This window comes from Hibiscus syriacus, unplaced genomic scaffold, assembly GCF_006381635.1.
Source record: "Hibiscus syriacus cultivar Baekdansim isolate YM2019G1 unplaced genomic scaffold, ASM638163v2 tig00110864_pilon, whole genome shotgun sequence".
Classification (NCBI taxonomy): domain Eukaryota; kingdom Viridiplantae; phylum Streptophyta; class Magnoliopsida; order Malvales; family Malvaceae; genus Hibiscus; species Hibiscus syriacus.
In genome coordinates, this window is record NW_024062893.1 from 2021645 (window position 1) to 2034348 (window position 12704).

At 35.4% G+C, this 12704-nt stretch overlaps 1 protein-coding gene across 1 annotated transcript; it reads right to left on the reverse strand.

Annotated features, from left to right (window-relative positions):
* Window positions 1–10712: 10712 nt before the first annotated feature.
* Window positions 10713–11225, reverse strand: LOC120143884 (VQ motif-containing protein 8, chloroplastic-like). Its single transcript, XM_039158093.1, has one exon. The coding sequence runs from the start codon at window positions 11223–11225 to the stop codon at window positions 10713–10715; it is 513 nt and encodes a 170-aa protein (XP_039014024.1).
* Between the last annotated feature and the right edge of the window lie 1479 nt (window positions 11226–12704).

Genomic DNA, 12704 nt, shown 5'->3' on the forward strand with positions numbered 1-12704 from the left:
AAGATAATTGTGATCAGTAGAGATGTTGTTTTTGATGAACAAACCATGTTGCAGCAGCGGAAAGACACGACAGTGGCAGATTTCTAGCAGTTTCCAGTTGAGAAAACAAAAACTTCTCAAATGACTTCTGGTGGTTGGCTACGGTTGATTTGCAGGATTATAGTCTCGCCAGAGACAGGGTGAGACTGACTAATATAAAGCCTCCGAACATATTGGGTTTTAAAGACTTGGTCTCTTTTGCACTAACTGTTAGGAGTGATGATCCGATTACTTTTCATAATGTTGTTACTAGTCAGGAAAACGACAAGTGGATGGCTGCCATGGTTGAGGAAATGGAGTCTTTGAATCATAATCGCACATGGGAGTTAATTCGCTTTCCTGAGGGTAAGAAGCATATTGGTTGTAAATGGGTGTATAAAAAGAAACCAGCAGTAACAGAAAAAGAGGGGGAGAAGTTCAAGCAAAGGGTTTTTCACAGCAGAAATGAGTTGATTGTGATGAAATTTTTTTCTCTTGTGGTCAGACACACTTCAATCCGAGAAGTACTTGCATTTGTGGCTAGTTGGGATTTGTATTTAGAGCATATGGATGTAAAAACTGCTTTTTTCATGGTGATTTAGAGGAGCAGATCTACATGCAGCAACTTGAAGGTTTCACTCAACCTGAAAACGAGCATTTAGTTTGTAAATTGAAGAAATCTTTGTACGGATTAAAACAATTTCTAAGACAATGGTACAAACGGTTTGACTCCTATATGATCAAGATTGGCTACAAGCGATGTAAGTATGATTGTTGTGTCTATGTTAAGAGCCTTGATTATGGTTCTTTTATTTTTCTGTTAATGTATGTTGATGAAATGTTAATTGCTGCGAAGAACATGGATGATGTTATCAGTTTGAAAGCTTTATTGAGTCAGGAATTTGATTTGAAAGATTTAGGTGTTGCAAAGAAAATTCTTGGAATAGAAATTTGCAGGGACAGAGACTCAAGGAAATTGTGGCTATCTCAATGGGGTTATGTTGAGAAAATGCTAGAGGGTTTGAGATGAGCAGCGCAAAACTAGTGAGCACTCTATTGGCGAATCACTTTAAGCTTTCATCAGAACAACGCCCTAAGACAGATAAGGTAGCTGAAGATATGGCAAAGGTTTTGTATTATAATGTTGTTAGTTGTTTGATGTATGTAATGTTATGTACTCGTCCTGATTTAGCTCATGTTGTTAGTCAAGTTTGTAAGTACATGTCTAAACCTGGTAAGCAACATTGGGAAGCAATCAAGTGGATCTTTAGGTACTTAAAGAGTATTGTGGGACATGGAATTGTTTTGGTAGTCAGTGGGATAATCCTTTGGTTGTAGGATATGTGGATTCATACTATGCGGGTGACTTGAATAATAGAAGATCTACGACAGGGTATGTCTTTACTCTTGGTGGAGAGCCTATTTGTTGGAAGTCTACTGTTTAATATGTAGTTCCATTATCTATAACTGAAGTTGAATACATGGCAGCGGCTGAAGCTGCAAAAGAAGTTTTATGGCTTACTGGTTTAGTGAAGGAGTTGGGTGTTCAGCAAAGTGGAGTTCAGTTGCTTTGTGACAATCAAAGTACTATTCACTTGGCTAAGAATTAGGTATATCATGCTAGAACTAAGCATATTGATGTAAGGTTTCACAAGATCATATAGTTAGTTGCATCTGGAGAGATTTTGTTTAATAAGGTACATACTGATGAGAATGCCGCTGATATGTTCACCAAGCCAGTTATAACAGACAAGTTCATGCATTGCTTGGACTTGTTTAATGTTTTGAGATGTTGAAGAACTAAGGTAGCCCAACCCACATTAAGTGTTTCCTAAGGGATAGGATATTCGCCAATGTGGAGATTTTCTAGGTATGGCTCATAAATATACCGGTAAAAAGAATAGAGGACGGAGCCGAGTGAACTAACATCATCTGTCCTTATAAAGAAAATATCGTAGTGGGGGTTACGATAATGTGGGTTACCCCCGCGATACGGTACAGGGTTATTTTATAAATGAAAATAAGAGTTTTATACATGAAAATTTAGGTGAAGTGTTGATGATTTTTAGGTGAAAACAATATATTATGGGCAGGTGTATCGGTACACAATAAATAGGTATCGATACACTAAGACCAAATTTTGAAGAACAACTTTGAGGTGAATTGATACATTTAGAGGTGTACCGATACTTGTGTATCGATACACAAAGACATGTATCGATACATGAAATTTCGAACCTAATTTGTGTACCAATACACCCTTAGTGTATTAATACCCCTTAAAGGAAAAAGTGAATGTTGGTTCATTAAATTCGTTTAAGCTGCTAGTATCAAAGTACAAGGTGTAGATATCTGATAATTGCCTTAAAATTTATATTTATGTAGATACTGAGCCTAAAACAGTTCCAGAACATTTGGGAAGTTAGAACGATCAAGGGAAAGGCAAAGAGATCTAGGTGAGTGCATATGCATAGCATGATTATAGTAGTATATTCAGTTCTAGACTTGTGATAAGTCTAGATTTAATACATTGATGCATGATTCATTTCATATTATGAAATCTGATATGAATTCATAACATATGTATTGTGTAACATGTTTTAAATGAATATGCATGAAAAGTTACATGAGTTATGCGGTAAAGGTATGAAATTATATGTCTATGAGATACACTATCTAAATTGAGAAAAGTACCATGTTATGTAGATGAGAACAATAGGTATAGTTGGCATGCCAAGAGTAGAGGGTCTACGCAGTCTTTCGGGAAATATATCATGTATGAGATCTTTTGAGACACGTACTTGATCCTTGGTATATGTATATGATTCTTAAGGAATTTCTATGTGGTCCTTAGGGAATATTATATGGCACTTCGGTGTATTTCTACGCGACACTTCGGTGCAAATCTACGTGGCACTTCGGTGCAAATCTACGTGGAACTTCGGTGCATTTATACGAGTTGTGGTGATAGCATAGTGCACAACCTCACTATACTCATATACCTTAGGTTCTCAGTATGGTATCATGAGCTAGTGAACTTATTAATATGAACTCATGAATGTTAATTTTACAAGTTTATGGGTAAGAAACATGGTTATGTAAACTGCATTGATTAAATATATGATTTCATTACATTTCATATCATTATGGCATTTTTATTATATTTCCTTGTTATTATTATTATAATGCCTAACTTAGTCAATGACTTAGCGTGTGAGTGTTTCACATGTAGGATCCGAGAAGAAAGACCAGCAAGGTTAGACGGCAATGACAGTGTTACTCCTACAACTATCAGATCAGAAGCAACTTAATAGTATGTCATTTTTGTTATGTAATTCCATGTTGGCATGTAATCAAATGTTAAGTTGTGTTTGTTCTGAGCATTTTGTGAACTGCGTATAAACATATGTATATTATCGTATTTTATTAATATAAGTCCAAATGTTTTTAGTTAATTTGTTAAGAAGAGTGTTTTAAAAAGTCAATGTGAAATCTCGGATTGGGGGTGTTATATTTAATGGTATAAGAGCTATGATTTAGTCGATTCTATGCATAAACCAGAGTCTAAATAGTCTCTAAATTGAATACATGCCAACATATAATGAGAACTTCTGATCTGGTATAGTAATGAGTATGTTGTTTTACTAATAGAACGATGTGTGTATTCTTATTAGATGTCTGGACATAGTAGCTCCCGAAGTGAAGCGAGAGATGATAGGCCTCCTAAAAGTAGTAATTCACTTGCCCTGTCCAAGCAAGGTGAAGGACATATATCTCAGGGAGTGCTTGTACAAGACTAGGATACGTTTTTCAGGACGTTGGACGATATTCTAATGCATCTTCAACTTCCTGCTCCAGCAACTCCAAGAATGAATATAACAAAAGAGTTAAGAGGTGTAGGAGCACCCGAATTTAAGGGAGAAGCCGGGAAAGGTCCGGTTGTGGCAGATCTCTGGTTAAACAATTTGAAAATTATATTAGATGGTCTCCACTGCTCTGAAGTGGAGAAATTGGATGGAGATGTGTCTTTGTTAAGAGGACAAGCGAGGATATGGTGGACGAATATTACCATGAGGATGTCAAACGAGCAATTGACTTGGTCTCTGTTCTTGGAAGAATTTAAACACAAGTATATTGGAGATCAGTTTATTCGACAAATGAAGCAGGAGTTTATGAACTTGAAACAGATGAATCGCTTCGTATATGAGTATTAGTGCGAGTTCAATAAGATGAGTCGGTTTGCAGCTGAGCTTGTTCCTACAGAGAAATACGCTTATGAATGGTTTGTGGAGGGCTTGCGCCCTAGATTGAAAGAGATGTTGATAGTACTAAACTTTTCCTCGTTACAAGAGGTGATTAATCATGCAAAAGCTCTTGAAAGAGCTCAGAATGATAGATTCAGGGACTCAAGAGTTCAGACATCTAAGAGGATGGGTGCTTCTTCCAGCTCAGCATCACCAAAAAGAGGAAGTGATTCAAGGTTTCGATCACAAGCTAGATCAGAATCTGTTGCGTCCTCTGCTAGAGAAGCAAGTCAGGCGAGACCTAGACAGACGCAATCGGTGGGATTCGGTGCTGGGAGGTCCCCTCAAGGTCAAGCTAGTGTTAGCATTATGGAAATAACCATTTTGGGATATGTCAGATGGCTTTCGGAGCCTGTTTTCGATGCGGAGATGTCAGATATTTTATCCAGGATTGTCTGTTAATGGTTGGTGAGCATGCACCATCTGAGAGAGTTGGTTCTGCCTCGCAGAGAGGACGAGGAAGAGGCAGAGGAAGAAACCATTCTGAATCTTCTGCACAACCTGAAATTTGCTCTACTGCATGGGTATACAATTTAAAGACAAGTGAAGACCGTGATGATCCCGATATTATAGCAGTTACTTTTCAGTTGTTTGATAAATTAGTACTGGTATTGATCCGGGTTCTACTTATTCTCATATTACCAGCAAATTAGTAAAGGAATTGAGAATCCCATTAGAAGCTATGAGTAATTAGGTGGTAGTAACAAATCCTTTAGGGCATAGTGCTAGGGTAAATAAGGTCTGTAAGGGATGTCCCATAAGGATTCAGGGAATTGAATTCCCTGCTAATCTGATGGAACTACCCTTTGATGAGTTTGAAGTGATTCTGGGAATGGATTGGTTGTTTCGTTATTATGGGAATGTTGATTGTAGATTGAAAAAGGTAACTCTGAGAAGTCAAGAATGAATAAAAGTGAATGTGATCAGTGAAAGAGTTAACCCTTTAGCAAATGTAATATCCGTGATGTCCGCAAAGAAGTTGATGCTACAAGGATGTAAAGGTTTTCTTGTAAATGTGATAGATACAAGAGTTGCTAGAGAAAGGATTTATTCAACCGAGTGTATCGCCTTGGAGAGCTCCAGTGTTATTTTTTAAGAGAAAGATGGTTCAATGCGTCTCTGTATTGCTTATCGACAGCTCAATAAGGTGACAATTATGAACAAGTATCCCCTCCCCCGAATTGACAACTTGTTTGATTAGTTAAAGGGAGCTTCAGTATTCTTGAAGATTGACTTACGTTCTAGTTATCATCAATTGAAGATTCAGGAGAAAGACATTCCGAAGACATCTTTTAGAACGAGATATGGCCACTATGAATTCATCGTAATGCCATTTGGAGTAACGAATGCACATGTTGCTTTCATGGATCTCATGAACAGGATTTTTCAACCATATTTGGACCAGTTTGTAGTTGTCTTTATTGATGACATACTGGTGTACTTGAAATCCACTGAAGAGCATAGCGCACATCTGAGGATAGTTTTGCAAATTCTCAGAGATAAAAAGCTTTATGCCAAATTGTCCAAATGTGAGTTTTGCCTTAATGAAGTGATTTTCCTTGGGCATGTGATCTCGGCAGAAGGAATTCGGGTGGACCCTCAAAAGATAAAAGCTATTCTAGATTGGGAGGTTCCAAAGAATGTATCGGAAGTTCAGAGTTTCCTTGGACTTGTCGGTTATTATCGAAGATTAGTTAAGAATTTTTCGATGATAGTGTTGCATTTAACAAAGCTGATGAGAAAGAATATACCATTTGTTTGGACTCCTGAATGTCAAGAGAGTTTTGAAGCTTTAAAGAGAATTTTGACAGAAGCTCCCGTGTTGGTTCATCCTGAAATTGGCAAGAATTTTGTAGTGTACAGTGATGCGTCCCATAATGCGTTAAGGTGTGTATTAATGCAAGAAGGGAAGATGGTAGCGTATGCATCTAGACAGTTTAAACTATATGAAAAGAATTACCCTACCCATGATTTAGAAATGGTTGCAGTAGTGTTTGCTCTCAAGATTTGGCGTCACTACCTATATGGAGAACGTTGTTACTTGTATACATATCATAAGAGCTTGAAGTATCTGATGACTCAAAAAGAGCTTAATTTGAGGAAAATGAGATGGGTTGAGTTCTTAAAAGATTATGATGTAATAATTAACTATCATCCCGGAAAGCCAAACGTGGTAGCGAATGCTTTAAGCAGGAAAACGTTTGCAGCCTTACGAGCTATGAACGCAAGATTATCTTTAACTGGAGACAGTGGTCTATGTGCAGAGCTAAAGCTTAAACCAGCATGGTTGGATCGAATAGGAGAATTACAAAGTAAAGATGAAATATGTTTGAAAAGAATAGAGCAAATAAAAAATAAAGAAATTAAAGATTTTGAGGTTAAGGCGGATGGGAATTTGTATTATAAAGGAAGAATTGTGATACTCATCAATGAGGATTTGAAGAAAGATTTATTGATATAGGGTAATTGCAGTCCATTGACGATGCACCCAGGTGGAACCAAGATGTATATGGATTTAAAGGATCGATATTGGTGGTCAGGGATGAAACAAAGTATCACCGAATTTGTGTCTAAGTGTTTGGTATGTCAACAAGTCAAGGCCGAGCATCAAGTTCCATCAGGATTATTGCAACCACTTTCCATTCCCCAATAGAAGTGGGAAAATGTGGCGATGGATTTTGTTTCAAGGTTACCTCTGACTCTGAATAAAAGAGATTCAATCTGGGTAATTATTGATCGATTGACCAACTCAGCACATTTCCTTCCTGTTAGAACTGATTTCTCTATGGAAAAGTACGCGGAACTGTATATTAGAGAAATTATTAGATTGTATGGAGTACCTGTTTCCATAGTCTCTGACCGAGACCCTCGATTCACTTCGAGATTTTGGAAATCCTTGCATGGAGCATTGGGGACTCACTTAAATTTTAGTACGGCCTTTCACCCTCAGACTGACAGGCAATCAGAGAGGACAATTCAAATCTTGAAAGATATGTTGAGAGTATATATAATCGAGTTCAAAGGGTCGTGGGAGAAGTATCTACCATTGGCAGAATTCACTTACAACAATAGTTATCAATCCAGTATCAAGATGGCACCCTATGAGGCATTATATGGGAGGAAATGTCGTAAGCCATTAAACTGGTATGAACTCAAAGATCGAAGTGTTCTTGGTCCAGATTTGATTTAAGAGGTAGAAGAGAAAGTTTGGGGAATTCAGCATAACCTCAAAGTGGAATTTGATCGAAAAAAGTCTTATTCTGACCTTAAGAGAAAAGAGATTGAATTTGAAGTGGGAGATAAAGTGTTTATGAATGTATCTCCCTGGAAGAAAGTATTACGGTTTGGTCGGAAAGGAAAGTTAAGTCCTAGATTCATCGGACCATATGAGGTTGTTAAGAGGATAGAACCAAAGGCATACCAGTTATCTTTGCCACCAGAAATGGAGAAAATTCATAATGTCTTCCATGTGTCCATGTTGCAGAGCTATAGGTTCGATCCCTCTCACATCGTTGCACCAGAACAAGTAGAAGTCCAATCGGATCTGACTTATTAAGAAGAACCAGTGAGAATATTGGCTTATGAAGTCAAACAGTTGAGGAATAAAACAGTCTCGTTGGTCAAAGTTCTCTAGAGGAATCACAAAGTTGAGAAAGCAACGTGGGAGCGTGAAGAGGATATACGTCATCAATACCCCCATTTGTTCGTGCAATGAAAATTTGAGGACAAATTTTCTTAAGGGGAAGATTTATAACATCCTCTATACCAGGTTAGTGATCAAATCGTGAAATTTTAAAATTCAGTGACCAAAGTAGATAAGTTGAAAATTTTAAGGACTTAATTACAAATATTTGTGTAGGATGGTTTAGTAAATGAAGGAGAAAGAAAGGGGCAAGAAGGTCATTTAATAAGAAAGAGTAATTAAAGATTTTTTGTGGATATTTTATATACCCACATGGGGCATGTGTAGGAAACAAAGTTTCCAGACTTCTCTTCTTCATTAGCTTCTTCTCTACCGTGAAGTCTTAAGAAAAGGTGAGTTGGTCTTCTCTTAGTTAATTCTTAAGAGTCAAGTATGATTTTGATTAATGAAACTTTAGGAAAGATGATGGAACGAAAAAGGAACTTGAAAACTAAAAGAATAACAAGTTATGGAGAATTTAAGATACTAAGCATTTAAGTGAAAACTTGAATTGGAATGTTTAAATGAGTTTAGGAATTGAATTTGACTTGCCATATATGAGAATAAGAAGTTATAAGTGTTAGAATTAAGTTTGGATAACATGGAAAATTTGGTATGATTCTTATCTTTAAGAATTTGGATGAAACATGGGAGATTACAAGGTGTTTGAATGATAGAAATTAGTTAAAGTGGTTATATATGAGTTTTGTAGCATAATAAGAGTTTTATACATGAAAATTTGGGTGAAGTGTTGATGATTTTTGGGTGAAAACAGTCTATTCTAGGCAGGTGTATCGGTACACTATGAATAGGTACTGATACACTAAGATCAAATTTTGAAGAACAACTTTGAGGTGTATCAATACATTCAGAGGTGTACCGATACATTCAGAGGTGTACCGATACCTGTGTATCGATACACACAAGCATGTATCGATACATGAAAATTTCGAACCTAATTTGTGTACCGATACAGCCTTAGTGTATCGATATCCCCTAAAGGAAAAAGTTAATATTGGTTCATTAAATTCGTTTAAGCTGCTAGTATCAAAGTACAAGGTGTAGATATCTGATAATTGCCTTAAAATTTATATTTATGTAGATAGTGAGCCTAAAGCGGTTCCAGAATATTTGGGAAGTAAGAATGATCGAGGGAAAGGCAAAGAGATCTAGGTGAGTGCATATGCATAGCATGATTATAGTAGTATATTCAGTTCTAGACTTGTGATAAGTCTAGATTTATTAATACATTGATGCATGATTCATTTCATATTATGAAACTTGATATGAATTCATACCATATGTATTGTGTAACATGTTTTAAATGAATATGCATGAAAAGTTACATGAGTTATGCGGTAAAGGTAAGAAATTATATGTCTATGAGATACACTATGTAAATTGAGAAAATCCCATGTTATGTAGATGAGAACTATAGGTATAGTTGGCATGCCAAGAGTAGAGGGTCTACGGGGTCCTTCGAGACATATATGTATTCTTTGGAACATGTGTGAGGTCTTTCGAGACACATACTTGATTCTTGGTATGTATATGATTCTTAAGGAATTTCTATGTGGTCCTTAGGGACATATTATATGGCACTTCGATGCATTTCTACGCGACAATTCGGTGCAAATCTACGTGGAACTTCGGTGCATTTATACGAGCTGTGGTGACAACATAGTGCACAACCTCACTATACTCATATACCTTAGGTTCTCAGTATGGTATCATGGGCTAGTGAACTTATTAATATGAACTCATGAATGTTAATTTGACAAGCTTATGGGTAAGAAACATAGTTATGTAAACTGCATTGATTAAATATATGATTTCATTACATTTCATATCATTATGGCATTTTCATTATATTTCCTTGTTATTATTATTATAATGCCTCACTAAGTCAATGACTTAGCGTGTGAGTGTTTCACACGTAGGATCCGAGAAGAAAGACCAACAAGGTTAGACGGCAAGGACAGCGTTACTCCTACAACTATCATATCAGAAGCAACTTAATAGTATGTCATTTTTGTTATGTAAATCCATGTTGGCATGTAATCAAATGTTAAGTTGTGTATGCTCTGAGCATTTTGTGAACTGTGTATAAACATATGTATATTATAGTATTTTATTAATATAAGTCCAAACGTTTTTGGTTATTTTGTTAATAAGTGTTTTAAAAAGTCAATGTGACATCTCGGACTCGTATTCGGGCCGGATACGGGTTGGGGTGTTACACCGAGGACGTAAGCACATTACTGAACCTCGTTAAAATTCTTGTGTTCTTTCAGTTTTCTTTACCCGATTATTCAACAATTCTTTAGTATAGAGGCCGAGGAAGGGAGTCCTCTAGAGCTATCTCTTTGAGAAAAAGAAAGAAAAATCCTCTTTTGTTAGGGGAGAGATGGAGAAAATATTTTATCCTAGTCATAAAATAATTGATGATGGTGATGGATGGATGCTCGGATAAATCCCACAAACATTATTTACTATTTATTTATTAAGAACATAACAAAAAGCTTTTGAGCTTCATATATATGGTAACAAGAATGAATGAATGAATGAAATATGCTTCTAATTCATACATTTGATGCCTGGATCAATCCAAGTGAGATTCAATCACAAAATTAATAACCAAAAACTATGAACACGAATTAAACAATTGATATGATTATTTGCAACAGAAATTCTAAAAAAAGTTTGCTTCAGTAATCTGGGAGTCCTTTCAAGAATTCCAGTAAAGTTGGTGAGTTCAAAGTCCCCATATCACCAAACCTATGAACAGGCCTCGGTGAGCAAAAGAAATCAGTCGAGCTCGGCGTGAAGAGAGGCATATCAGCGAAAAAAGGGCTCATACCACCGACAGTCATCGTTGTCGTTGGAACACAAGAGCCGCCGTTTTCATCCGTAATCCCAGAAGAGGTCTCGTTGTCTTCTTGTCTGTTAACCTTGCGGTTCTTCCGTACCGGTGCAGTGTTTTGGTCAACCTCACGGTCGGATTTGGACATGCCTGTAAGCCTTTGAACCAAGGCCATGAAATCCCGAGCCTGCGTGTGGATAATCTTGGGCGAGTGCGTGTAAATGATGATGGGACCTTGCCGCTTCTGTTGGTGTTCAGCTGATGAAGATGGCTTTTGGATCAAATGAGACTCTTTGTTGATATTCAGGGGAGTCGGACGAATTCCGTTCATCATCATTTCTCTTCTGGGAGGACTCATTGTCTAAAGAAGAAGTGTCCTGTGATCGAAAAACCTTCAAAAAAGACAGAAATTAAATTGAAAACTGTTTACAGCTTGATGAAGATAAAGAGGAAGCCCTAAACATACATATATATATATATATATGTGTGTGTGTGTGTGTAAAGAGATGAATATGAAGCCAGCGATTCTGACCGTTGACGAAGAGGAAGGGAGAAAATTGTATATGTAAAAGTAAATAATATTAGTTATTAAATTATGAAAAAGGAACAACGTGTGTGGTTTAAGGGGTGACTAATTAATTGTCAAAATCTAACATATTTGAATGTTAATTAATTGTTTGGTTTTGAGGGAATTTTGTCGGCGCCGGACGACGGAATGGTTACGGCTACTTAGTACCGGTCTTTTGACTCCGTATTATCATCCAATGTGTTCCCGCTTTCGCCATTAATCTGCTTAGCCTTTATCTAAACCTCTTATTTGACTACCATCACTTAATTTCACCATTCCTGTATTTATATGTTTTATCTAAACTATTATCACCTTAGGTGTAACATCACTTGAGAGTATATACATAAATTATCCCTGTAAAATTTAAAAATATATTTTTCCCCTTTAAGATACAATCGCTTCCTCTCTTATCCTCTTAAGATTATTCTCTGTACATTGTTTATTATCTTCTTTAGTTCAATAGAATTATTGATCGCAACTCTTCTTCCAAAGAAAAGAAAAATAATCACAAGCTGTCATAATTTTATCTCTCATCAACAAATCTAATATTTATAATTCTAAGTTGTTTTTTCCGAGGGTATATATAATTTGATCAGACTCGATTAAATATTTTGAATAATCCATCAATTTTTTAATTTTTCTATTAATTTTAGTTTCTCAAATTTATATTTTATTTTGACAGAATAACTTTTATCTTATGATTTTTAAACATTATTTGATGTAAATTTGAAATATTTTTCATAAATATTAAATATTTATATATAAATTAATAATTAATATATAATGTTTTTAATTATTTTTCTTTTTTAATATAAAATAATTACTTTTAAATTATAAAATATTTAATAAAATAAAATATTAAATTAAATTTGGATAATCAATGTTTTATATATGTGAATCATAATCAATTCAATTATCACGATTCAGGTATATTTTCATTTTTTTTCTTTTTTTTTCTATTTTTAGTGCTTAACTTAGGGCCAGTTTGGAAGGATTTTTAGAAAATTATTTTTAAAAACGCGATAGAAAATAAGGTGTAAACGTTTTGTTTAGAAGTGCAGTTTAAAATTTAACAATTTGAGTTTGTTGTTAAAAAGTGAGTTTGAAAAAATAAAGTGTTCATTATAGATACTATATTGTAAGTAAATAAAATAAATTTTAAATTATATTTACACTTATTAAATATGACAAATTCAGAAAACAATTATGGGCTAGGTCAATATAAAAATAAAAGATATTATAGTTAATATAATCAATATATTTTTAATT